The sequence below is a fragment of the Trachurus trachurus genome (assembly GCF_905171665.1).
Source record: "Trachurus trachurus genome assembly, chromosome: 17".
Taxonomy (NCBI): Eukaryota; Metazoa; Chordata; class Actinopteri; order Carangiformes; family Carangidae; genus Trachurus; species Trachurus trachurus.
In genome coordinates this window covers 27,634,652-27,662,562 of record NC_139900.1, presented here as the reverse complement: position 1 = coordinate 27,662,562, position 27,911 = coordinate 27,634,652, and the positions used below count along the sequence as shown (strand labels likewise).

At 40.3% G+C, this 27,911-nt stretch overlaps 1 protein-coding gene across 1 annotated transcript; it reads left to right on the top strand.

Moving 5' to 3' along the window:
* On the top strand, window positions 1–27,129 carry LOC311000621 (unconventional myosin-VIIa-like; the record flags this gene model as incomplete). The annotated part of the gene is made up of 47 exons (XM_083991361.1): window positions 1–126; window positions 1,218–1,286; window positions 1,379–1,494; window positions 1,627–1,754; window positions 2,652–2,794; window positions 3,835–3,948; window positions 4,047–4,200; window positions 5,835–5,911; window positions 6,002–6,121; window positions 7,051–7,193; window positions 7,286–7,496; window positions 7,583–7,718; window positions 7,807–7,973; window positions 8,223–8,363; window positions 11,552–11,710; window positions 11,927–12,019; window positions 12,346–12,440; window positions 12,557–12,629; window positions 12,767–12,868; window positions 13,235–13,351; window positions 13,469–13,687; window positions 13,826–14,101; window positions 14,186–14,341; window positions 15,218–15,286; window positions 15,370–15,494; window positions 15,771–15,897; window positions 16,128–16,247; window positions 16,497–16,670; window positions 16,778–17,005; window positions 18,944–19,111; window positions 19,238–19,355; window positions 19,645–19,771; window positions 19,883–20,034; window positions 20,121–20,302; window positions 20,755–20,864; window positions 21,014–21,168; window positions 21,834–21,987; window positions 22,085–22,240; window positions 24,005–24,110; window positions 24,737–24,850; window positions 25,019–25,106; window positions 25,185–25,291; window positions 25,395–25,580; window positions 25,678–25,794; window positions 25,886–25,969; window positions 26,073–26,192; window positions 27,037–27,129. The coding sequence occupies exons 1-47, from the start codon at window positions 16–18 to the stop codon at window positions 27,127–27,129; spliced, it is 6,300 nt and encodes a 2,099-aa protein (XP_083847487.1). The 5' UTR covers window positions 1–15.
* Between the last annotated feature and the right edge of the window lie 782 nt (window positions 27,130–27,911).

Below are 27,911 nucleotides of genomic sequence, written 5' to 3'. Positions count from 1 at the left end.
GCTTCTCTCAAGATCATGCACCCTACGTCAGTGGAGGGTGTGGACGACATGATCAAGCTGGTGGACATGACCGAGGCCGGTCTGCTGAGAAACCTGCTGCTCCGACACAAACAAGGACTCATCTACGTGAGGCACACCGAAATACCCTCGCTCTGATCCACTACTTTTTATTTCACCAATTTATAAAAAGAGACAAATCAAAAATAAATGAGGTGTGCACAAAAGTGTTGGCACATTTCTCAGTGCTCATTGACCATCTGTTTGGCAAATATCACAGCTTGCAAATGTTTTTTTTTTTTTTGTTACAGCAAAGAGTCTGTCTGTTCTTGATTTAGGGATTCTCACTCGGCTCTCCTTGCAGATCATTTTTTAAAGTTCTGAGATATTTTAAATCCAGGTCTTTGCTGTGCGGTTTTCTGTCCTGTCATAGAACTTTTCGACATTTGCATCAAGAGTTTTCTCATATTTTGTGAGATGTATTCTTTTGTTTTTGTTTTTTTTGCTGCTGGCTGCCACACAACCCGAAAGCAGCTCTGTATTTTTTGGTGATGTGGCCAAAAGGAGCTCATATTTAACTTCATCTGTCTTGCTTTCAGAATGACTGCAGCCCCTCTGCAGTCACATGGGAGCATTTATTTTTGCCTCTCTGCCCAGAAGATGTGCAGCAGCTTTATCTTTTATTCATCTAAATCTTGTCTTCTTGTCCACAATTCCCCTTTGCTGCCATTTCTTACATGAAATTTAAAGTCGGAATCATTTTTTAGAGCTTCTCCTGCTTTAGAGACCTCAGTTTTTATTTATACCATCATTTACCTTGAACTAAAATTTCTTATCTTATTTGTTGTGTTGTGATTTATCTTCAATCATTGGAGCATGTGGCTGAAACCCCATTAGATGGGCAATGCTGAGAGATGCAGTTGAAATCTCTGGAGAGAAAATGGTTAATGGACCTTTGGGGTTAAGATAATGTTTTTCTGAAATGACTTTCACTCTTACCTAAGACATTATAACCTGAACATATTGCATTTTAATGTGTTAAAGGTGTCTTATACTCACTTTGCCCATCTCAGAGACCTATATTTCACAGCCAGAGTCATAAAAACAAAACTAACGGCACATCCAGATAGAATAGGGAATAAATTAAAAGCAGACAGATTTTAACCAGTCTTTTTTTTATTTATTGATTCAGTCTTTTAACTTCAGTGTTGTGTTTTTAGACCTACACAGGCTCTGTTCTGGTTGCGGTGAACCCGTATCAGGACTTTCCTCTATATTCAGCTGACCAGGTGAGACCTGCTTGAATTAACTTGAGTCATACGAGCAGCAGCTGAATCTCTGGCCGTGCTGTGCTTCATGTGTCTGCTCTGACGTCCTTCAGGTGAGGCTGTACCATGGTAGAAAGCTCGGGGAGCTCCCGCCGCACATCTTCGCCATCGCTGAGTCCTGCTACTTCAACATGACACGCCACCTCAGGAACCAGTGCTGCATCATCAGGTCAGGAAGGAATATCTCATTCAGGCAGTCAGGATGTGCCTCTTTAACTGTAGCCCGCCTCCCCGGGTTAGGGAATGATGTTGGACGTTACCTTTCAATCACTATAAATCATTCACTGTGCTTTCATCTCAGCGGGGAGTCAGGAGCAGGGAAGACGGAGAGCACTAAGCTGATCCTGCAGTACCTGGTAGCTATCAGCGGGGAGCTGTCTGAGCAGAGGACTGAACAACAGATCCTCGAGTCCAACCCAATACTAGAAGGTGAGACTGTACTGAAATGTAGAGAAAACACACTCAGAAATGAGCCCATACAATGAATGAATGAATGAATGAATGAATGAAGGGAATTTTTTATTTTCGTGTCATGCCACCACTGTGGCCCATCCCATATGAGATTACAAGACACAATAACAACCTCCCTGTTGGTGTTACCTGCCACACAGGTGTGACATAAATAAATAATTTCAGATTACTTTCAGTATTCAACTACATATCGCTCTTCATCTCGTTGCCCAAGCCTTTTGAAGAAATAAAGAAAATGCTAAAATATTCAAATGAAAAAGATGTTTTACCTTCGTCTAACCACACAAATTCATTATTTGGATCTCCGTTACTAAACAATTTTTGTCTTATAGAGTCAGAAAGGACAGTAGAACACAAAATGAATTTCATTCTCCACCTCTTGGATGTCACATAAATTACAAATTCTATCATCTTCTGCTGTGCCAACATATATACCAGCTCTCAATTGAGCACACAGGGATCTTTTCTTTTTAGACAAATTATACAAAACATAGTTTTCTGGACCAAATACCTGTTTTATTTCACAGTAAGTACACAGCTTTGGTTTACCCCAAATATCTAATGCCCATCTATCTTTATTTTGTTGAAAAATAATGTCTTTTAATACATTAATCTCAACTTTCTCTTTGTTATAATAACGGTCTTCATATCCAGCTCTCAGCAAGATGTCATATATGTCCCTATCCCATGTCTCATTAGTCAGAGTGTCGGTGTCCTACTCAAAGATTTTTCTTGCAATGCTGTTACGATTTAATCCTAGTATCCTATTCCATAAACGCCCCATATATACATACAATAGAAACAAAGACATTTATTTGACACACATGTACTGATCTCTGTCCTGTCCTATTTCAGCTTTTGGGAATGCTAAAACCATCCGCAACGACAACTCCAGTCGCTTTGGTAAATACCTGGAGATATTCTTCAATAAGGACGGAGTGATCGAGGGAGCTCGTGTGGAGCAGTATCTTCTGGAGAAGTCTCGTGTGTGCCATCAGGTGAGGCAGCTCTGTCCAAACAAACCTCCCTTTTATCTGTCCACAGGGCCGATCTTTACTGTAAACTTGTAAAAACATTATCTATAGCAGACCATGTTATATAAACAGGCTATCAGTGTCAACAAGGGCAGCAGATTCTCACCGGCCCATTGACCGTGTTCACTCATTTGACAGAGATGATCTCTTTCAAGCACCTTCAGTTTATAATATAACCAGTGGTGGACAGTAACAGAGTCAATTTACTTGAGTATTAGATTTCTTTGGTACTTATTACTCTTACTTGAATACATTTCCAAGATGAATATTTTTACTTTTACTCGAGTTAATTTCTAGAAAGGCTGAAAAGTACTCATTACTTTCAGGTCTGCTCTTTTTTTTTTTCTAAAATACTATTGGACACAAGCTGTGTTTGTTAAAGAAGGAAACCTATCACAGTGCACGCCACTGGGATCTATGTAAAAGCGGAAATACGTCATCCAGTGAGGGGGGGGGGGGGGGGGGGGGGGTGTAAAACGTGAAAATGACAATTGCTGTCCTCTTATGATCCCATTCATTTTATTTGTGTTTCTGCAGATTTATAACATTGTGGTTCTAAAAGCAGCACATCAGTGCAGCTGGTTTCAAAGAGTTAATTCTCAGAAACAAGAGTTAAAAGGTCCTTAAATTAATTTAGAAAAAATATATAGTAATTCATTGATGTGAAAAATAAGAAATGTACTCTTACTCTTACTTTTACTTAAAGTAAATTTAAAAGCATGTACTTTTGGATACTTAAGTACCTTTAAAAGCAAGTACTTTTTTACTCTTACTCAAGTAACATGTCGACTGAGCTACTTTTACTTGTAACGGAGTAAATTTTGACTAGTAGTATTTGTACTCTTACTCAAGTACTGGGGTCGAGTACTCTGTCCATCTCTGAATATAATAATAATAATAATAATAATAATAATAATAATAATAATAATAATAATAATAATAATAATAATAATAATAATAATAATTAATTAATATAACATTTCATTCTTAATCCACCACCTCAGGCAGTGGAGGAGAGAAACTACCACATCTTCTACTGCATGCTGGCAGGCATCACGGCAGAGGAGAGAAAAGCTCTGAGGCTTGGGAACACACAGGAATACACATTTCTTACTCAGGTATTAAAATAACTGTCAGTATAGCTCCTTTTTGTCACATTGAACAAATTAACATATCCTGTTCATACTGTTAATAATTCCCCCTTCATCTGCCGCAGGGCGACTGTATCGTTTGTGACGGCAGGGACGATGCCAAAGACTACAGCCGCATTTGCTCGGCCATGAAAATCCTGACCTTCTCAGAAACCCAGCGCCAGGAAATCCTCAAGCTGCTGGCAGCCATGTTACACCTGGGAAACGTCTGCTTCGAGGGTCAGCATGTGCATTTTTTTTTATTATTGTTTGCATGTATGTTTTATTTCAGTAAAATTCAGTTAATTATTTCATTTATTCAAAAAGTTTAAGTAGTACTGGAGGAAGTAATCAGCCTCCACAATGTAAAATACATCTACAACATGTTCAAGTTAATTATTAGCAGTAAACCATACTAAAAATGGCTCCTATAATTGTTATATTGCAATTCATTTATACATGAATTGGTAATGTATTAATGTATCAGCAGAATGTCTGAGTTGCAGCTGGTTGTGGAGGGGGGAGGGGCTTAATGTGTGTTGTAATGGGCTGTGTTTTACAAGCTCTGCAGAGGTCTTGTATATAATGATAAAGTACACAACCCAACTGTTACATCTGTGTAATGGAGTAAAAAGTGAAGTGTAGTGGAGTAGTAGTACACCTACCTACTGGGCACCTGTGCTACCTGCTCAGCCAATCACCACTGAAATTCACCTAACTATGTGAATACAGGTCAAAGCCTCAGTTAATATGTTCGCTTTAAATATGTTGAGATCACCCACAAAAGCTCCAACTGAGTTTTACTGAGAAAGAACTCATCTAGAGATCATTGGCTCTGAGGACAGAAAGACCTTGTTGATAAGAGAGGTCAGAGGTGAGCAGCCACACTGGAGGGATGTACAATAACTCAGATAACCACTCTGTTGTAAAGAAAAAAAAAACATCTTTTGTTCACTAACACAATGAAGACTGAAGTGGATGAGCTACAACAGCAGAGCATCACCTCAGGTTCCTCTGCTCTGAACCTCAGGGGTCACACATCTGAATTCAGTAAAAGGACATGGTACTAATACACAGTATCAGTATGATGCTCAGTCTAGGGCTTTAGAATGAAATGTAAATATAGATTATATGTAAAAAAAAATATAGATAAAAAATATATTTATATGTATACAGCTCTGGAAAAAATTAAGAGACCACTTCAAAATGATCAGTTTCTCTGGTTTTACTATTTACAGGCATTTGTTTGAGTAAAATTAACATTTTTTGTTTTATTCTATAAACTACTGACAACATTTCTCTCACATTTGAAATATATATATATATTTATTTGCAGAAAATGGCAACCAGTCAAAATAACAAAAAAGATGCAGTGACTTCAGACCTGAAATAATAATAATGCAAAGAAAACAAGTTATTCATTTAAAACAACACTTGGGAAGAGTCCAGAAATCAACATTGGAGGAATAACACCCATTTTTTAATGGCAGCAGTGTTTTTTATTATCTTCTTCATTAAATATGACTTGGTTCAGTTGGTCACCTGATCAGTGCCTCATTAGGTAGCTGAGGTGACGCTTGTGTTGATATAAACGGCTGTAGAGGAGCTGATTTATTAAGAAAATTGTGGAGTAGTCTTTTTTCCAGAGCTGTATATATATTAATTCAAAATTAATGGAAAAATAAAAAGTAAAATAAAAAAAAATTAATGAAGTACCTCAAAATTGTACATTGCTGAATTGCATTTCTACCACTCATCCAAATACACTTTAGTTTAAGATAAAACTCTCATTATGATATCATTTCTTGGTTGAGTTCTCTAACAAAATGAACTATAATTGATTATTATTGATCCTAATCTTCTGTCCCCATCAGCCACCACTCAAGACAACCTGGAAACCAGTGCTGTCAGCAAGTCGGAACATTTCAACATGGCGGCGTCTCTCCTGGAGGTCGGTCTCTTCATCTGTCATCTACCGGTATTAACTTCTTCAGCGGTAAACAACATTAAATAGTTTTGTTGGTGTGTCTGCTCTGTGCAGGTAGAGAAGTCTGGTCTGTCCACCAGTCTGACCCACCGGAGCTTCATGACCAACAAGGAGAGGGTGACCAAACCCCTGAGCTCTGACCAGGCCGCCGACTGCAGAGACGCCTTCGTCAAGGTAATGAAACCCAGCTACTGACAATAAATCAACATGTTATCATTTCCTTATTGGATGCTGACCCTAGATTAAAGAGCTCATACCTTATAAATGTCAATTGCTGTATTACACTCGATAAGGAAGTATTCCAACCGCACAAGATCCAGGAATCAGAGGCAACCATTCACAAGACTACAGTTAATCCCCCACCTCAAATATTCTATCCCCAGATGTGACTTTTTTCATTATTTGCAGATAAGGCACTATGGGAGAGAGATATCTGTAAGTTTACTGTATAAAGCTATGTATCTCACGACCCCAAATAAGTTGCAGAAGCTTAAAGGCACGTGGGAGAAGGAGCTAAATATCATAATTGATGATGAAGAATGGAAGAATGTCTGGAAATATGCTAAGTCAATTTCAGTTTGTAATCGTGCCCAAGCAATGCAGTTACTGTAAAAGTTATACACAGAATGCACATATCTCCCAACCGTAGACATTATTTCAATCCGACTCTCTCACCCACTTGCCTTAAATGCAAGATTGAAATTGGTACCCTAACTCACTGTTTCTGGTCATGTCCAAAACTGCAAATGTATTGGTCTAATGTATCTGAAAGACCAATTCCATAAAGTTTGGGAACCCTATTTGAAGTATGTAGAGCCTGGTGTCTCTTGTATAATGTTGCAGGGATTTTCTTGAATGCTCATACTGTATATATTTTTTTTTACTGTAAACCCTAATTATATAGATCTGAGCTGACGGTTGTTGTTGTTGTTGTTGTTTTTTTTTATTATTATTATTATTTGTCTACTTGTTTTGCTTTTCATTCCTGTGGACCATATTATGTATCCATCCTTTTCTTGTAAAAGTTAAAAATCAATAAAAAATATTGTAAAAAAAAAAAAAAAAATCCCCCACCTCAGCTATGAACTGTTTCCAACTCTTAGGCGATCTACAACAAGCTGTTCATATGGATCGTTGAGAAAATCAACAGTGTCATCTATAAGAACTTAGCTCAGCGGCCCAAGTCCTCCTACCTGTCCATCGGCCTGCTCGACATCTTTGGCTTTGAGAACTTCACCAGTAACAGGTGAGGACACTTCTTCTTCACACTCTGAGTGTATCACATCTCCACAGCTCAACTGCTTTAATCTCAACAAATATCAACTTGTTGTTTCACAGTTTTGAGCAGCTGTGCATTAACTTTGCCAATGAGAAGCTCCAGCAGTTCTTTGTGAGTCACATCTTCAAGCTGGAGCAGGAGGAGTACCTGAAACAGGGCGTGGTGTGGAATAACATCAACTTCAGCAACAATCAGAACATCCTGGAGCTCCTGGCGGGGAAACCCTGCAACCTGCTGGCTCTGATCGACGAGGAGAGCCATTTCCCAAAGGTTGTGGCGTTGTTGCTTTGTTTTCACATGTGTCGGTCTATCCTTTCTCCTGTAAACTCTTCTGACTGAAACGTGTTGGGTTGCAGGGCTCAGATATCACCATGCTGAACAAGATGAACCAGCAGCACGGTGGAGACAAGGCCTACGTCGCCTCAAAGGGAGAATACGACACAAACTTTGGGATCCGGCACTTTGCAGGCGTGGTCTACTATGAGTCCAGTGGTACGCTGACGACTTGCACTTTGCCCCGACTAAAGACTGAACACTGTGCCGTCAGATGCTCAGTTATGTTTCTTTTCTTTTTGTCAAGGGTTCCTGGAAAAGAACAGAGACGCCGTCAGTTTTGACATGATCAAGGCGGTTGAAATGTCCAACAATAAGCTGCTTCATCAGATATTTCAGGGAGAGCTTTCAAACAATGGGGTGAAGATGGCGAAGAACAAGAGGGTCATCATGACACCCAAGAGCTCTCTACGGGTACAGTATGAATCTCATTCAGTTTCACGTTGCTATGTCTTCTTTTCTCAAATGAAACTATCATGTAAACGGGAAAGTTATTTTACCTGTTTCAAATGTTTTCATACAGAAAACCACATTTTAAGATGTAATTCAAGATTTATTTCCTGTCCACTGTGGGATACAGTGGATATGCGCTGGTGTCAGAGTTGTCACTGTGCTGCTGCTTGTCCATGCTGAGGTTTGGTCTTCTCTCTGTCATCCGTGCAGGCCCAGGCTGACAAACGTAAACAGATACCGACGCTGAGCGGCCAGTTCCGTCAGTCTCTGGACTCCCTGATGAAGGCCCTGTCTGCCTGCCAGCCCTTCTTCATCCGCTGCTTCAAACCCAACAATGACAAGCAGTCTGAGGTGAGTGACAGAAGAGCAACCACTGCAGTGTGGCTATTGCACAGTAACGCACAGTGCTGGTTATGTTTAACATTTTTAAACTGAACTGTATCACATGGTTAAATTTAAGCTTATTATTGTATTATAGGTTTACTGGCGATTACGTACAATAAACAAATTAGATGGAGATAAACCTGATTAAAGGGACAACAAGGAGTTTTGGAAAAGCGAAGCGTTTTCACACTACATTTATGAGCCTCCGCGCGCACCGTGAAATTCTTTGACCGGCGCAAGACGGACTCATGTTTTCATTCATCAAGAATTAAAGTCATAGAGGTTCGAAGACGATCACATACCATCGTAGTTCCGAAACGGCGATTCGGCTGCGTTATTCTCATGACTCGCCGTGAAACCGCAAGTAAAGAAATGCTGGTCGGCTCGACCAGCATTTCCGCCACCACTAATAATAACAAAATAACGATAGAGACAAAACAATATATTTATCGAAAATGGGCCCATTAACAAGTGTGGGTAACGTAGATTCATCCACATTAATATGAGACTTTTTTATAACCAAATAGAAACTCCTTGTTGTCCCTTTAAATGTGAAAGAAGACTCATACAAATTTAGATGTCCTTTTTTTGGGGCTTTGATAGGCTAGTTGAGAGAGACAGGAAACGGGGAGGCAGAGAGAGGGGGAAAGACTTGCAGCAAAGGGCCACCAGATTCGGGAATCGAACCGGGGCCGGCTGCAGCAAGGACTGTATAGCCTCTGCACACAAATTAAGATTTGAATCCTGTTGTTTCCTGAAACAGTGATAATGTCGCTATGGTTACGCCTGCAATTGAGGACGATAAAGTACATTTTCCAATCATCCTCTCACCATCTGCCCTCGCACTGAATAAACAACACAATCTTCCTGTTGTGTGTCATAAACCAATAGAAGACATTTCCTGGGGTATAATCTGTAAACACCAGTGTAAAGTACAATGTTGGTGTAATGGCAGCAAGGCTTCAGTCACCCTTTGAAGTTAACGGTAGTAAATATTTATTGACTTTTTTTCTTTTTTTTTACCCATAGTAGACTCTAGTGATACAGTATCAGTCAGTCCATCACTTCACAAATTACAGTCTGGATTTTAAAAAATCTCAGATTGATCACCATGAAATCTATACACCTGTGGTCCCAGAGGATGAACGCTACTTCTACCACTATAATCCTGTGTTTCCTATTGCACAACCAACAGGTTGATATTATGCCACCCAGAGAGGAATCCTTATGGCTGTCCTTGACTGTCACCATGATTTAATTCTCTTTTGTGGTCACAGTTATTGGATGAATTGATCAAATCTGGAACACATTCATGCTGTCCCCAGGATGAACTTAAATATTGGGACCTGCCCCCCTTAACTTTTCATGACCAAATATCTGTAAAACTAATTACATTCAGGCCTCACTTGTTGTTAAATGCTAATTGTCAAACCTCATGCTAAATAATAAGCAAACATGGCATGTTAGCGCTGCCACATTAGCATGATGTTTAGGCAACGCAAGGCATCTTTATTTATATAGCGGGTTTCATACCAAGGCAACTCAATGTGCTTTACAGCACAAGAGACAAAACTTTTTTTTTTTAAAGAACAGCATAAAAACAAAAAACACAGAGTTAAAAGCAGGTGCAAAGAAGAATAAAAAAGTAAAAGAAAAGAAAATAGATAAAGTTTAAAGTTCTTAAAAAGAGCTCAGCTATAAGCACATGAAAAGAGAAATGTTTTTAACTTGGATTTAAAAGTGCTCACAATTGGGGCTGATCTCAGTTCTGCTGGTAGTTTGTTCCAGTTGTGTGCAACATCACAGCTAAATGCTGCTTCACCATGTCTGGTTTGAACCAGAGATTTAGATGAAGTTGTATATCTCCCAGAGGTGTGGACTTGGACTCGGGACTTGAGACTTGACTTGGACTCGAGTCCCGATTTTGATGACTTAAGACTTGCTTGATCAAATCAAAAAAAGACTTGGACTCGCTTGGGACTTGATGCCAAAGACTTGAGACTCTACTTGGACTTGAGAGCAAAGACTTGAGACTCTACTTGGACTTAACCCTCTTGACTTGAATTCAAGTCAAGTCACATGAAGCAAGCACAAATATTAAAATAATCACATCAATGTTATACTGTAGCAGCCAGTCAGAGACGTTCTATATGGAACCCACTCCTGTTATCAGTCTTGGCTGTATAATTAATGCCAACACACCAAAGCCTACCACACACATAAAGATAATCTGGCTGATTTTGCCCCGATTTTCCCCCTTCAGACCAAAGACAAAAGTCGCCCAATTATCTTAGGCTTTTAAGATTAATTTATGAGATTCTGGTTCTGGATTGTGGTGTTTTAAGATTTAAATTCTCCCGACAATCGGCTCGTAAAACGGTCGGCGCCGACAATCGTAAATATTAAACATGTTCAATATTTACAATTGTCGGCTCCGATAATCGTGACCGTTTGGATCAAAAGTCGGCTTGTGTGTGGGGGAACTCGACAATCCTGAGTCACCGGCTCCGCGGAATGTGATGTGAAATTGAATGTAACCAATAAATAAGCGATCTGACTGCAGAACACGTAGCATAACAAACCAGCGTGGCTAAAGCTCCATGGCTACCAAAGACGGTTTAATAGAGTATCTTTGATGGCTAGCATCAACAGAGAAGCTACGTTAGATCACATTCGATCACGCAAGATTTCTGGCGTGTTACTGTAGGCCTACGTCAATTTTAAATAGCATAATAACAACTTAACAATTGAGGCGTGGTCATGATCTTTATGTATCATTAATTATAATCGATTTGTTTGGGACTCGAAACAAAAATCTTTGGACTTGGTTGGGACTCGAAAAAAAATCTTAGGACTTGGTTGGGACTCGAAACTAAAATCTTAGGACTTGGTTGGGACTCGAAACAAAAATCTTAGGACTTGGACTTGACTTGGGACTTGAGAGCAAAGACTTGAGACTCTACTCGAGACTTGAGAGCAAAGACTTGAGACTCTACTTGGACTTGCAACATAGGGACTTTCTCCCACCTCTGATATCTCCTCTTTGAAATAATAAGCAGCGTTAGTGATGCAGGTGGTTGACTTGAAGCAGTGGTGCTGCTGCTGTGAATGCACAGGTTTAATATTCACAGCCTCTTTAATCATTTCTCCTGCAGGTGTTCGACAGAGAGCTGTGCATGCGTCAGCTCAGATACTCCGGCATGATGGACACCATCTGCATCAGGAAACTGGGATTCCCAGTTCGCCACACATTTAAGGAATTCCTGAAGCGCTACCGAGTGCTGCTGAAGACGACCGTCTGTGACCCCAAAAGAGTTAGTCGTTATGTCGCCTCGTTGATGATCACACGTGACATGAATGTTTCATAATATGTATCTGTCATATTTGTGGAATTTAATGGGTTATTGCTACAGGATGGCGACACTGTGATGGCCAGATTGATAACTTCCTCCTGTCTTTTACCGTGGAGGAATTTGGACTGTTGTTAGACTTGTTTCAGCACTCAGATAAAGACTTTATTGTTTCTGCAGGAGAAAGCTGCTGCCTGTTGTGAAGCCATCTGCAAGACGGTGATTACAGGGGAGGATGAGTGGAAAATAGGCAGCACCAAGATTTTCCTGAAGGTGAAGAAAACGTATAACTCAAACCATGTTCGAAAGATGTAATGACTCAGCAGATCGTCACTGCTGAAACAGTATTCACTGGCACTGTGAAGAAATATCAGCGTTATGAAGCAGAGCAGATTCTAACATCTGTTGTTGACATTACGTTCTCTCTTTTTGTGATTTATGCACTGTTCAGTTATTACTCTGCGCTGCAGCTGACTTTGATCATGTCGCTGCTTATGAGCCTTGGATGACTTAATCCTGGAACATTATGACATCCGATTGTCAGGATTTTCCTTCACAAATCAAGAAATATGAATTAGTCTTTTATCATGTTGCTGCAGGATGCCCATGACGCCATCCTGGAACGACTGAGGGAGCAAGAGCTCAGCAGGGTAGCCGTGGTGATCCAGAGGGTCATGCTTGGACACAAAGACAGGTGCAGTTTCTGAGATGAGTCGAGAGGAAATGAGATCATAAAACCGAAAATGATTTGTCATTAGTGGCATATGTGGTTGTTTATTCCTTAAAGGCTTTGTTGAACCTCTTTTCTAGGAAGTCTTTTCTGAAGAAGCGGGCAGCTGTTGTGGTGCTGCAGAAGCACTGGAGAGCTCACAAGGCAAGAAAGGTGAAGGAAAGAAAAGTGATTGATGCTTCACAATGTTACATTAAACACAACATGTTCATCTGTCATAACTCATAAGAGACTTACAGTATCTCAGGTCAGTTGACCTTTGTCATTGTTTTCACTCTTGCTCCATCTAGCACATGCGTGGCTTTGACCGGCTGGTATCAAAGATCCGCGGTCGGAAGCAGCGGTTACTGTTTCAACAACAGAGAGCAGCAGCAGTCACCATACAGACACAGGCATGTACTCTGGGCACTGACTTAGAGTGAACATATGACATTTTTCAATGTAGTAGATATTGTAGTATGCATGTAATATACTTTACATTTATTACAATTCATGGGAACTCGTTAAAGATTAATAATAATTAAAAATGATTCCTTTCCGATGCATTCCACATGTTTAAATGCATTTTATATTTGCTTTTTCTTTTATTGAAATCAATATTACTAATATTTTCTTAAATATTAAATTATTAAATTATATTAAATGTATGTTACACCCGTTCTGCTTTTTCTTCCAGAGAAAACAACTTTTTCATTAAGTTGATTTGCATCACAAAAAGATTCATGATAAGATAATGAATGAGTGCTGATTAACTGCAGGTGCGACGCCACTTGATGAGAAGGAGCTTCAAGCGGAAGAGACAGGCGGCCATACTGCTGCAGGCCCACACCAGAGGACTGCTGGCCAGAAAGGCAGCTCAGAAGATGATGAATGATGTGAGCGCTGAAACGAGAAACGCCTTGCAGTGATGAATGTCAAGAAAGAGGTGTATTCTGAATAAAAATGAACACTTTTTCTCTGGGTCTTTCTCTCACCTCACAAACTCACCACAGGCCACTTCACAGCTGAGGAGAGAAGAGCAGGAGCAAATAGCCTTGGCGCTTCAGAGGGGACTGCAAGGACTCGACTCACAGTCCAACAAGGAGTCGGAGCCCGAGTCGGAGCCCGAGTCGGAGCCCGAGCCACTGTCTGAACATGATTCAGAGGAGAACTCGTTTGATCTGCCGCCTGTTGTGGAAGTGGTGGAACAAAAAGCAGAATTAGACTTCAGGGTTAGATGATACTTCTGTTTTTTAATCTGCGCCATTATTGATTAAAAGAATATATATAAAAAAAATCCTAAAATATATATAATAGGCCTATTTTTACTTTACTCAGCTAATCTATGTTGTTTGTTTTATACTATCAAGAAGAGGCAGATCACACCAGAACCAGTAGAGGAAACCTCTTTTTTCAACTCAAGCTCCAATTCAGAAATCATGGTCCCAAAGTCAAGCACCCCTACCTCATTGCGGGAAGATGAAGATGAAGATGAAGAAGAGGAGGACGAGTTTGATGGCGACACCAGCGTGTATTCATTCTCCAGGTTCAGCAGCTTGAACTTCCAGGGCAACGCTACTCATGCGCACATCACCCAGAGACTCAAGCAGCCCCTTCTGCAACATGACGATGAGGGCGATGCGCTGGTAAGAGGACAGGCAGCTCTCTTCTCACCGTCACCTCCAACACCTTCTATCTCACAAGTTCCTCTCCGCTCGTTCTCCCCACAGGCATGTCTGACTGTGTGGTGGATTATTCTGCGGTTCATGGAGGACCTACCAGAGCCAAAGTCTCTGGATACAGTGTCTCAAGCGTCCAGCACTATGTTTCGTCTGCTGCCTCAAAAGCAAGGCAGGAGGCTGAGCAACCTGGTGGGACTTGACCAGGTAAAGAGTCAGAAAAGACAATTACACACATTTCGCTGCCTCAGGATTAAAGTTGATTAACAATAGATGCCATGATAAGTAATAAATCTGTGCTGAACATTTAAATTCAATGAGTGTTTTTGCCTTTATCTAAATGTTTGTGTCTTATTAGGTAGAAACCCTTCAGAGTAGCATTAAGGCGAGACACTACAGGCAAAAACACTGTTTTTTCATTCACTGATCACTTTCATTCACCTACAGACACCAAACCTTCCAGTTTTGTTCCTGTCTATAGGTTTTTACAGAGGGGATTGTTGATATATCATTCAAAGCCTGATTTATACAACATTTTATTCCTAAAAACATGGCGAAATTAGATTTTTTTTAGCGCTGGTGATGACAGTATTTTCTCATTTACAGAGTGATAAAAAGAGATATCCAAGATCCCCTCTGTAAAAACGTCTGACTCTAATGTGTCAACAAAATAAAACAAGAATTTTGAAAAGGGCTTTATTCATTTTTCAGATTTTGGTTCTGGAAATGTATGCAAATTAGTGCATATTTTATTAGATATTGCCTCATTTAAACATAAAATTTGACAAAACTTGTAATACAAAAATGTTTTGTCTTAATGTAAGTGATAAACTTGGGATGTTTCATGGTGATATCTGTTAGTTAAACTTTTTTTTACCCTATTCACCTGTAGTGTCCCCCCTTAAAATTAGCACCATTAAAAGCTACTTGCAGAGATCCAGTGCTTCAGTATAGTAGCGAACCAAATACGCTCTCCTAGTTTCACTGCAAACAGCTGCTGCATAATATCATATCATAAGATCAGCTTGAAAGTCAAATATGAGTCATCAGTCTTCCCTCTAATCATCATGTCTCAACTGACAGAAAATACTGAGGAAGAACAAGAAAAAGCACGGAGGTGGAAACAGAAGAGCGTCTGCGATCCCAGAGGAGGTCAGCACCAACGTTGCTACGGTGTGTTATTATTCCGCCTGTGTGTTGTACGCTAATCCTTCTCATTGTCGTCATGTTAACAGCCTGAGAACTTGACAGAAGATGAGGACATTTTGATTGGAGAAGGTCCGACGCTGGATCGGCCTCTTTCAGCCCTGGAGAAAGTGCACATCATCACAGGATACGGTCTATCCAGGCGAGACATACGGTAAAACGCTATGTCATTGTACACAGTTGCACATTATGCAATGTGTGTGTACAGGGGAGATATATTTGTGTTAGAGAGAAAACACAAAAACACTTGAAAACATTAAAAAGAAGCTATGCTAAAATGTTTATTATTGTAAATAAAGTGTTTGAATGTAGCTTTGAAACATTTTTATTGTTTTATTCCAGTATTTCTCTGTACGTTCACTTTAATTTGTCTGTAAATACCTTCTACCACTTCTTCCACACTTTGTGAATCACTCATTGTTCTTACTAGTGATGAGATCTACTGTCAGATCTGCAAGCAGCTGGTAAACAACAAGAACAGAAAGAGTCGTGTACTTGGTTGGACCCTGCTCTCCATCTGTCTGGGGATCTTCCCTCCAACAGACCACTTCATGAAGGTCAGTCTGCAGCAGCTTACCCAGTAGTGAAGACTCTGGTGTTTTGAGATGCTGAAAAACACTGGTGCTTCATGCAGGAGGCCCCGCCCCCTGGTGTATGGACGAATAGGAGAATCACTGTTATGTTAATCTGTTTATCAGTTGTAGAAAAAAAACAGGGCCTGTATGTTTCATGATGTACATATACAAACAGCCATGTTTACCCTTTTCTTTTCCACTCCGCTCCACAGTATTTGGAGGGTTTTCTCCACAGAGGGCCAAGAGTTTATGCTGCATATTGTGTGGAGCGCCTGCATCGTACAGTAGACAATGGAGAAAGAAAAGAGTTGCCTTGTTGGATAGAACTAGAGGTAAGAAAATACCTGAAACTATTTTGGTTTTGTTATGATGTTTTGTCTGTCAGTATCTCCTCTGCTCGGCACTGACAGTCATTTCCCAGTCAGGTTCATTGTTGCATTGCCTGTGATCATTGAAAATCTGATTTTCAAGTGTTGTGACAAAAGAGCAGAATCCCTCACTGCAGAAAGCAGGGAGATTCACTGCTTATTAGGTCGTTTTCCTTGATTTCAATCCAGTCTCATCTTTCTCTCTGCTGACAGGCTGCAAAGACTAAGAAGCCCATAGAGAAGTCTGTGATTCTGACGGACGACCGTACAGTCAGTCTACATCTGGACTCAGCCAGCACTTCTGCAGAAATCTGTCAAACTGTGGCTGACAAGCTGGATCTCAAAGACATGTATGGATTCTCCCTGTACATCAGCCTCTATGAAAAGGTCAGCTTTACTCCTGCACTTAAAAAAAATGCAGAACTGATAGTAAGTAGTGAAATGATTGTGGAAAGCCACATTCATTTGAATCTTGTTGGTTTTTTCACCTCCAGATGTGGTCTCTGGGCAGCTGTGGGAAGCACGTGTTGGATGCAGTATCTCAGTGTGAGCAAGAGATGAAGCGCCAGGGCAAACAGGAGAAGGACGCCCCCTGGAGTCTCTCTATCCGCAAGGAGCTGTTCACACCGTGGCATGACTGCTCACTGGACCCAAACAGCACAGATCTGATCTACAAGCAGTTCATTAAGGGAATCAAGTCGGCGGAGTACGTCAGTGAGAAGGTGAGGCCTAAAGCAGTGAAACAGTTCAGTTTACTTGTGAAAACATTTGACCATTTACTGTATATGGGTAAATTAGTTAGTTAGGTCAAGGTCAAGTTTATTATTTATATAGCACCTTGAACCAAAGTGCTTTACAATTAAAACAATTTCAATTACAGTTTAAACATCAGATAAAAACACAATAATAAAAGCACAATAAAATAAAATAAACATTGAATAAAACATTGAATAAAAGCACAACATACAATAAAACTGTAATGATAAAACAATCGGTCAAGGGTTAAAAGCCAGGGAGAAGAGGTGGGTTTTCAATAGAGATTTAAAATGTACTAAATTTGGAGCTGTTCTGATTGGGAATGGTAGGCTATTCCAAAGTTTAGGAGCGGCGACCGTAAAAGCTCGATCGCTTCTTGTTTTTAGTCTTGACTTCGGTATGCTGAGGAGGAATTGGTCAGCTGACCGTGATGTTCTACATAGAGTGTGGGGAACAAGCAGGTCACCTAAATAAAGGGGAGCCAAGCCATTCATGGCTTTGAAGGTCAACAATAACATTTTAAAATGTATCCTCTGGCAAACAGGAAGCCAGTGGAGAGACCTTAACACTGGGGTTATGTGCTCGGTTTTCCTAGTACTTGTTAAAAGGCGAGCGGCCGCATTTTGGACTAGCTGGAGACGCTGGATAGAGGACTGGTCTAGGCCCACATACAGGGCATTGCAGTAGTCCAGCCGGTTTGTAATAAAGGCATGCACCACTTTCTCTAAGTCACCCGGGGGAATGTAGGCTTTTATTTTGCTTATTAATCTCAATTGGAAGAAGCTTGAGCTGACCACAGATGAAATTTGTTTTCTAAATTTAGAAGAGTTATCGAGGTGCACTCCCAGACTTTTCACAGAGTTGAGCGTATTTGAGGAGATTGGCCCGAGGATGGGTTCATCCCCCAATGACAGCGGGGAGTCAAACACAATAAATTCTGTCTTGCTCTCATTTCATTTTAAAATAGTTAGTGAAAGTAGGCTACAAAGCTGGTACTACTTCCGGTTATAGAAACATTTCTAAATGGTGAAGCTGCAGCTCTAAAGAGTCTACTGGATTATGTTAAATCTAATCTAACTGTGCCAATAAGCATTTTAAATGAATTTAGCAGGTTAGCTGAGGTCAGAAAAAGTGAATGGTAAATCTGAGCAGTGGCTCATGGGTACAGTAATTAATTTTTTTATTTGTGCAATTTGAACCTTAAAGCTGCCATAATCAATCTATTTTTTTTTTTGTCAACCATGGGTCAAATTAATTATGTGTAATGAGAACACAATCACTGACAATGACGAACTGAGAATTATCACCTTCTCTTTTTTTATCATCATTGTTTTGTTTATTGTCCTATAACTTTGCTGTTTTCTGTGTCTTTCACTGTCCTCAGCGTTGTTTCCAACAGCTGTAGGCAGCTGTTTTCAGTGTGAACAGCTCTGATAATCCCTCTGTACACGAGCAGCTCCTATTTAAATTACAAATCGACAATGTTTGCAACAAACACAGTGGAACATTTAGCAGGAGACAGATGTTTTCCCTCTCAGCACAACGCTAAAAATAAAATGAAAAGTTTAACAGGTGGTGAGAAATATAACTCCAAATGAATGCTAATGCTGCTCCTTATCTATTGGATGTGTAGATGAGCAACTGTCTGCCAACATGGAGGAAATATGAGAGTGAAGTGTTTACAGCTTGTTTCTGGAGCTACAGAAAATGAACTTAATGAGTCTTGTTCCGAACTTGTTCTTGAACATTTCCCCTGTTCATCATAGTTAGTATCCGTCACTACCTTGTAGATATCGCTGGTTCCTGGTCCATCTTTTTAAAGGATATCCATTTCCAACCCAAAACAGCAAAACGAAATAAACCAATATGAAGTAGATCTAATCAACATGTATTTCACATTGCAGCAAGATGAATACGTCGAGCTGGCGACAAAGCACTACTACACCAGGTTTGGCTCTGCATACAGCAGAGAGAACGTCCAGAGGGTGGTGGAGGAGTGCATCGCCACCCCGCTCATAGAGAGCAAATCTATGAACAAATGGATCGAACTCATCAGCACAGCGCTTTCACAGGTACGGAGCCATGCGGTCAAACAAAAGGGCCGAAAAGAGTCTGAAACTTTGTAATTCGTCCGTGTCATATGAACGCAGTGAAGGTGAGGCAGCTAAAGATGTGTACTGAATGTCCATCTCATGCAGGATCCAGAGGTCAAAGGGAGGCTGAAGACAGAAATTGTCAAAGCAGAGCTGGTGGACATCGGCCGACAGAAATGGCCGCTCCACTTCTCCAAGTTTTACGAAGTTACAATGATGTCAGGTCAGTCAACACCCAGCTTCATTTCCAAATGTCCTCAGTACACAGGGCAGGGGCTTCTGGATGGCCATATTTCTCTTTATTGGTATGAATGCTTTGTAATTATTGTTTACACATCTGAAATTATCCCTAATTACTTATTGTCATGAACTACATGTGTGGAATATGTATGTGCGGCTGTTTTTGTGTTTGATTCCTAAAGTACCTGTGTATAAACTCAGATTTCCAATTAGAGTTTGAGAAGTGAAAGACCATCACCCTGAACCTCTGGTTCTCCCACATCTGTCCACAGGACCTCCTTTGCCCAAAAGCAGGTTTTTTGTGGCAGTCAACTGGAGCGGCATCTTCTTCATGGATGGAAGAGAAAAGAGACTTCTTGAGCTTTCTTACCTAGAGGTGAAGAAAACCGACAAGACGAGGTATGGATAGTTTCTCATTTATACAAATGTACTCCCCTGAAAAGCATTTTGAATTGTTAATTGTATAAATAAAACTGATTGACTGACTTTGTCCGGTGGCAGCATTTTCAGTGACCAATCAGTGACTTTGGTCACAGTCCAAGGACAGTATGTTCTGAAGTGTGGTGAAGCAGAGGACATGGCTGCACTAATAGAGTATAACCTGGAAGGACTGAGACAGCACTCTGTGTACGCAGTGGCTCTGCAGGACACCGGTAAACAAGGTGCGAGTTCACAGAGTATCAGATCTCATAAACACCATCTTTTGTATACTGAGCATGCAGGAACAAAAACTTCTCTGCTCCCGCAGACGACGCTACGTTTCTGGCGTGTAAACGAGGCGACCTGCTGCTGGTAGAAAAAGATGAGGATTATTCTCCCGAGGCGATCTGGATAAGAGCAACCAACCAACGGACCGATATCGGTGGAATGGTCGGCAGGGAAAAAATAGAGTTTCTGCCAACTCTCACTAAGCCCACTGAAGACATGCTGGTAGAGTTTCTCTTTACTCTTTTTTGTAGGATGGAAGTACAGTATGCAGGAGGAAATGTGACAGGTGAATGTGTTTTGTATATCAGATACAAGAGTTCCAACAAAAAAAACCCCATCATAAACACTATACACACATCAAAACTGAGTGAATGTGAACAATATAGTGTTTTTTTTTAAAATGTATTTACAGAAAGATGAGCAGGTAAATGATGGAGATTAGATTGTCTGGTCCATATATACACCAAATATATATATATAATTTCCTATAGATGCAGTTGTTTTTACACAAAGTAATGATATATTTTCAAAAACAATATAAAAGTATGCATGAAATTATTCAAGACCACGCAACTGTGAGTTTTCCAGCTGTATGCAGCAGTGAATCCATGTGCATGATGATTCACATGAGCCCCCCTTGTGGCGTAACTGGCGAACTGCCTCTGACCCTTCAGGAGCTGCTGGGTTCAGGATCAAGCAGACCCTCGGCCACACAGAACGCCCAGCAGAGAGAAGAAACAGTGGCCCCTGTCTCCCTTAAAGAGTTTGCACTTGAGAACTTCAGGTAATAGCATTTCCTTTGTAGCAGCTGGATTCATAAACAGTTGAACATTGATCTCTAGATTCGGATTTAGTGCAAATGAAACAGCATTGCATCTGAGGTCATTTCAACAAAGACAATCATAGAATTGTTTTAACCGTTGACTCACACAGGCCTGCAGGTAAAGACGTGGGCTGGCATGGCGCATCTAAAGGGGTCAGGAAGGAGAAACTGTGGATTTGCTCCAGAGAACCTCTCAAGCAGCCGATGATGAAGAATCTGGTCAGCAACTCTGAACTCAGCTCCCTGGCTTGTAGCGCCTTCACTGATATCCTTTGAGGAAAAAAAATTCTTTCCTGTTTCAGATGGAGCTGTTTCATGGTTTGTTTCACACAGTTGTTTCATTGGATGACAATTAAATTCTTCATCTAGATGAGAGCACAGGGTCCAGGCTGATGTGTAATCTGTTCAGAGTCACGGTGTCTTCAATCAGCTCAAAACTGCACAATATTGTTCATCAAGAAACCGTCTGTATGCAATAGGCAGAGTGAGCATGTGTGATAGAAACCCCAGTCTAGATTTAATACACTGCAAAACTCAAAATCTTACCAAGAATATTAGTCTTATTTGTAGTCAAAACAAATCTCATTATACTTAAAATAAGACTCATCACATTAAAAGTAGCTGGTTTTTAGACACTTTTTATGTCTTTCAAGCATATTTTCACTTGAAATAAGTAGAAAAATAGTGGAGCAAGTTTTTCTTTCTCATTACAAGCACAAAAAAACTTGCTTTTACTGGCAGATTTTTCTACTTATTTCAAGTGAAAATTTGTTTGAAACAAGTGGAAATTATCTAAAATAAGTTCATTTTTAGGTGATGAGTCTTATGTAAGCAGAAAGAGATTAGTTTAGAAATAAGACAAATATTCATGGAAAGATTGTGAGTTTTTGCAGTGTACAGTTTGTGTTTGTCCTTGACCCGTTCTTCCACCTATCCTGAAGTACATGGGCGACTACCCCATCAAACACGCTCGCAGCCCCATGGAGCTGACGGACCAGATCTTTGGTCCGGCCACTCAGCATGAAGAACTGCAGGATGAGATCTACTGTCAGATTATGAGACAGATGACCAGCAACAACAACAGGTGCCTCTTCACTCTGCACATTAGTATTCTGAAGAATTTAAAGAAAAGTCCAAAATATTTGACTCCCCTGTGTGAATACCTCTACTCTCTCTCTCAGGTTGAGCATGGAGCGTGGCTGGCAGCTGATGTGGCTGTGTTCAGGCTTGTTCCTGCCCAGTAAGAATTTGATGAGATACACTCTGCGCTTCTTGGAGTCGAGGCCCAGAGACCTGCTGGCTTCCGTCTGCCTGCAGAGGCTGCATGGGATGTACAGGTCAGACAACAGTAAAAAAAAAAAAATCATAGATCACATGGTGATGTCCTAGGCCTTAAAGGGATAGTTCACCCAAAATTCAAATTTCACTCATTATCTACTCACGCTCATGTCAACTAAGAGCTGTGAGAATTTTCAGAGTCCTCCATGCCTTCTCTGAGTTACGGGGGGGGGGGGGGGCCGTGCAGCAGTATTTGTCCATATAATGGTTGTGAATGGATACCGACTTTCTTCGTCCAAAAAGACACACCAAAAAACATCCAAATACCTCCACACAGCTCATCTGTAATGTCCCTCTTGTATTGAAGCCCCGACAAAAAAATTAAATAAGTCTATATTTTAAGCTTGTTTGTTGCAGAAGCTCCCAGTGTCTCAGTTCACTACTCTTCCTGTGTCAGTGCAAATCTCGTGTTATTTGCACTGACCGGCGGAACAATTTCTCATGTCGGGGCTTCAATATAAGAGGGACATTACAGACCAGCAGTATGGATGTATTTGGATGATTTTTGGTGTGTCTTTTTGGACGAAGAAAGTTGGTATCCATTGACAACCATTATATGGACAAATACTGCTGCGCGGACAACCCCCCCCGTAACTCAGAGAAGGCACGGAGGACTCTGAAAATTCTCACAGCCCTTAGTCGACATGAGGGTGAGTAGATAATGAGTGAAATTTGAATTTTGGGTGAACTATCCCTTTAAAATGCTTCAATTAAATGCACAAACTCTTTGATGTTTTCTCCTTCAACAGTAGCTTCACTTTTTGAGAAAAAGAAGGTTTTTATATGGCCATCACGCTGTACAAGGTGCAGGGCAATGCAGAAAAAAAAAGCCAGAAAATAGAAAAGGTATGGTCACACACTTACTAGTTGCCACAAAAGAATTTTTATTTCGCACGTTTCAGGTGCTATTGGCACCTGAAGAAGACCTGTGATGGAAACGTTGTGCGAAATAAAAATTATTTTGTGGCAACTAGTAAGCGTGTGTAGGCATACCTTTTCTTTTCTCTCCTTCAACAGTAACGTGTTTTTGAATGTGATTCTGTCAGGAGACGTTAAACACCTCAAAACTCTAAGTGGGACTGTGTGATAACAAGTTTGTGCTGCAGGAGATGTAGTCAGACCTGCAACTAATACTATCACTGTGGATTCAGTAGCTGGAAAACTGTACAGTGTCTCCAAAGACTAAATGAACTATTCACCATCATTCATTTTTAATCTTCATTCACCCAGGACCAATATATCCAATATTATAAGTAAAAACTAGTATTATGCACTTTTTATGTATGCTAACCCTCTGGACTGTCCTAAATGTGACCCTGATAATTCTGCTTAGTACCAGCTTTCATCATCGTCATTATACACACACACACACTCTTCACAGGTGAAGTTGTCACGTTTTAAACGTTGAAGCGAAGTGAAAGTATCCTCCGAGACACAGTCAGTCAGTGGATTAATATGATTTTATCAACCTCAAAGTTAGTTCAATGGGCGAGAAAAGAATCAAATCATTTCTAGTTTGAACCTCATCAGCAGCCGAATCCCTGATGTAATTGATGTCATGCGTGTAATTTAATGATCGCTGAATTAACAGCACTGGAATATTTCAAAATGAAAACCATCTCTCTGGATTTATTTGGATTGAATTTCTCTACCTGAAATATTAAATAGTCCATTTCCAGTTTTACAATTAGAATTTCAGGTGATGTGTAATATTTTAGGGAGTGTATGTAATATTCATTTATCTGAATGCTTTGTGTCCTCAGCAAAAAGCCCAGGAAGCTCCCTCCCCATCCGGTAGAGGTGGACGCCATCCAACAGAACAGCACCAGGATCTTCCATAAAATCCATTTCCCAAATGACACGAGTGATGTAAGACACAACACCCTGCTCTTAACACTGAGACAAGATGTCCATTAGTCTCCAGACTCTCAGTGCTGTTTTATCTCCCTGACAATTGATGATGACACTGATATTAGCTGGCATCACTTCTCTGTGCTCACTAATGGAAGGAGCCTGGAGCTGTTTCTCACTTTGCATTCAGTTTTTTTTTTTCTTCTTCTTCTCATTTTCACATCCAGTTCCGGTCACTGTGTTGTTGTTATTAGTGTCTGTCTTTCACAAACACAAGAAAACCCTGTTTCCTATAGTTTAGTTAACTTGAGGATCTATTTTTTTCCTTTTCCAAATTAAAATAACAATTTAATACTTTGGTACCTTGTTTTTTGATGAGAAGCTCAACACCAATCCCAGATATGCTACACTAATATGAACCTGTAGCCAGCAGCATCTCACTTTACCTTAGCTTAGCTTAGTTTAGTTTAGTTTAGCTTGACTAGAAACAGGGGGAACAGCAGGCCGGTCTCTGAGTCCAGCTCCATGTTTACCACACAGACATGAAAGTAGTGTCAGTGAATGTCCCAAAATATCAAACTATTTGTTGTAAGTTGGACCTGTAGACAATATATTCTGATTTCTTCCTTTCCTGTGTTGTGCAGATAATCGAGGTAACGTCGACCACCACCATGAAAGACCTGTGCGAGAGTGTTGCCGATCAGATCTGTCTGAGCTCACCTGAAGGATACGGCCTGTACCTGAAAACAACAACCAAGGTGGGATTAACTGACAGGAACAGTGTGTGTGCAGCATTTTAAGCAACATTTCATAGTGTAGTTTCCATGAATAAAAGGAGTCATCTTCATGTGGAGAAAGAAATAGGTCATGCATTTTGATCTCTCGTTCGTATTTCAGCATCATGATGATTATTTTTTCATTCTTAGATCACAAGCTTGGAGGAGCAGAAATATTTCTTTGACAGTTTAAGGCAGACCTCAGAACCGCCTAAGAGAGGAAAAAGAGTGAAAGAAGGTGCCGCATCTTATCAACACATTCAGTTTTTATGTGTCAGTCCATTTTCATATTCATAATTCAGGTTTTGTTTCCCAGGCAACCAGGTCAATGCTCCCTACCTGGTGATCTATAAGAGGAAGCTCTGGTTTAACGTTAGTCCAGGGAAGGACCATGTGGCGGACCTCACCTTCCACTTTCCACAGGTACAGTGTCACAAACCATCACACTCTGCGTTGTGCTGCTGGATTGTTACTCTGTTACCTCAGACTGGTTGTGATGCACGTCGTCTGCTCTGCTTCTGTGTAGGAGCTGCCTAAGTACCTGCGCGGACACCACCAGTGCACCAAAGAGGACATGATCAACCTGGGCGGGCTGCTGTTCAGATGCAACGTAGATTCAGACAGGACGCAGTTTGTCATGATACCCAGGATGCTGAGTGAGCTGGTTCCTGCAGACCAGACACAAATCATGTCCAAAGAAGAGTGGAAGAAGGTAGAGGAGGAAGAAACTGGTTTCGTATGATCTGTATAATAATAGAGAGGGATGAGAGCCGGAGGACTGAAAGTGTTGTTTTTTCTCCTTCTTGCAGCACATCATCTCCTCCTACAACAAACAAAGCGGCATCACGGTGCAGGAGGCCAAACTTGCCTTCCTGAGGGTCATTTCAAGTTGGCCGACCTTCGGCTGCTCCTTCTTTGAAGTTAAAGTGAGTAACCAGGACGACGTGGAAGAAAAGTTGGCAGGAAACACATTTTGAGCAAACTGTTTTGTCATGTCATCCATGATTTCATTCGCAGCAAACATGTGAACCTAGCTACCCAAACCCAATGCGGATCGTCATCAGCAAGCAAGGTGTCAGTTTAATAGACCCAACAAACAAGGTATGTAATTTCACACACACTGTTGTTCTAGTCAAATTTCAGTAGCTTTTTTTTATAGGTAACAAATTATTGATGATTCTTAATCATAACATCAATATTATAGGAGCTGCTGGTCATGCACCCGTTCAGCCGCATCCTGGAGTACCACAGCAGAGGGAACTTCTTCCAGATGACCGTAGGTACTCTGGTGAAGGGCTTCAACTTCGTCTGCGAGTCCACACAGGTGAGGGGCCGGTGTTTTTTTTATCCAAACTTTCTTTATTGGTTTTCACAGAACAGTCAGGATCTCAGTTCTTACAAATGACAATGGTTCCAGCACAGGTTAAAGATCCAGTTCTTATTTACCCATATCGGCCCACCCACCCGCCCACCCTGAACCTCACACATTCAATCCATTCACACTCACGACATACACACAAGTTATAAACAAGGAAACAGAAAGTAAATAGATATGATACTAAGGAAAAGCATAGATGCATAGTAATTACATAATGGAGCATGGTTACACACAATGGGGAAAAAAAAAATAGTGATAATAATAGTAAAATAAATAATTAATTCAATAAATAAAATACATTTAAAAAAAAGAAAGAAAAAAAAAAAAGGGGGGGGGGCTCAGTTGGTTTCTGCTACAATAGTCAGTGAGTCAATGTATATGTGATAAAGGGCTGCCACATCTTATAGAAACTGCTTGAGGACCCTTTTAGGGAAAGCCTAATTTTCTCCAGTGTGATGCACTGCAGTACGTCCTGAATCCATTTATTATGAGTTGGCAGGGAGGAGTGGGACCATTTTAAAAGAATAAGTCTTCGAGCAAGTAATGTGGTGAATGCAATGATTTTTCCGGGACCGGTGTTTTAAGTTCAGTTTTATATGTTGGTGAAATATTTCTTGTAGAAGAGGCAAATATTTGTTATTCTGTAATATATTATAATATATATGTATATATACTATAATAAATACAGTATTTGATCAGTCTGCCCACAAGTGTTAATGACAACATTTGACAGTGGTGGTTTTGAAATGACATGTTTTCTGACAGTGACATCCATTTCCTCCTGTTTCAGGCCGACACAATGGAGGATCTTCTCAGATCGTACGTCAGCATGTACGAGAGGCAGAAACAGGTGTTTCCACAGAGAAGGAACATGTTCTCCTGATTTATGTGCACTTGGTTGATTTCTTTACATTATTTCATTGTATGCTTTAAATTAGTAAATTGTCCCTAATACAGATTATTTGAGTACTTTTTCTCGCTGAGGTATTTATTGATAACTATTGCAGTAGCAGAAAACCATTTGCGCCATCCGGCTTCATCATTTTGTCATTTCAGATGCACCAGATTAAAACTTGTTTTTTATGTATTCATACATTTGAATGTAATAAGTAACTATTTTCCTTGCACTAATTCTTATTACACATTTTATTACACACAATCTTGTCACATTCTAACTCAATTTCCGAGGTAACAAAACTTTTTGTTGACTTGTTGATGAAAAATGTTTTCATGTGGCAGTACAATATTAGTTTGTCATGTCATTCGGTGGATTTACAGCATATGCATGTAGCTCCATGTATGATGTGTCTGGCCTAAAGATTTAGAATTTACACTTGAAATACATGTGAGAACATAGGCTATTCAATTGTCATGTATAATAAAAATGTTCATCCGGTTATAATTGCTTAGTATGGACACTTGATACGTGATGATAATCATAATCATTGATTTCTAATGTAGTCTGCTAAACAATGTAAATATGTTCATACATATTTCTGAAAAGGACATGTAGGCCCTGTGCTGTATGTATTTTGGTCTATGTGTACATACAATGTATCATCTAATAAAATACAGTAATTCTAAGTAATGAGCAAAAACTACTTTTGATGTTTGGTATATGATTGGACAGTGGATGATTGACAGGGGCTGGTGCGTAATGTAACT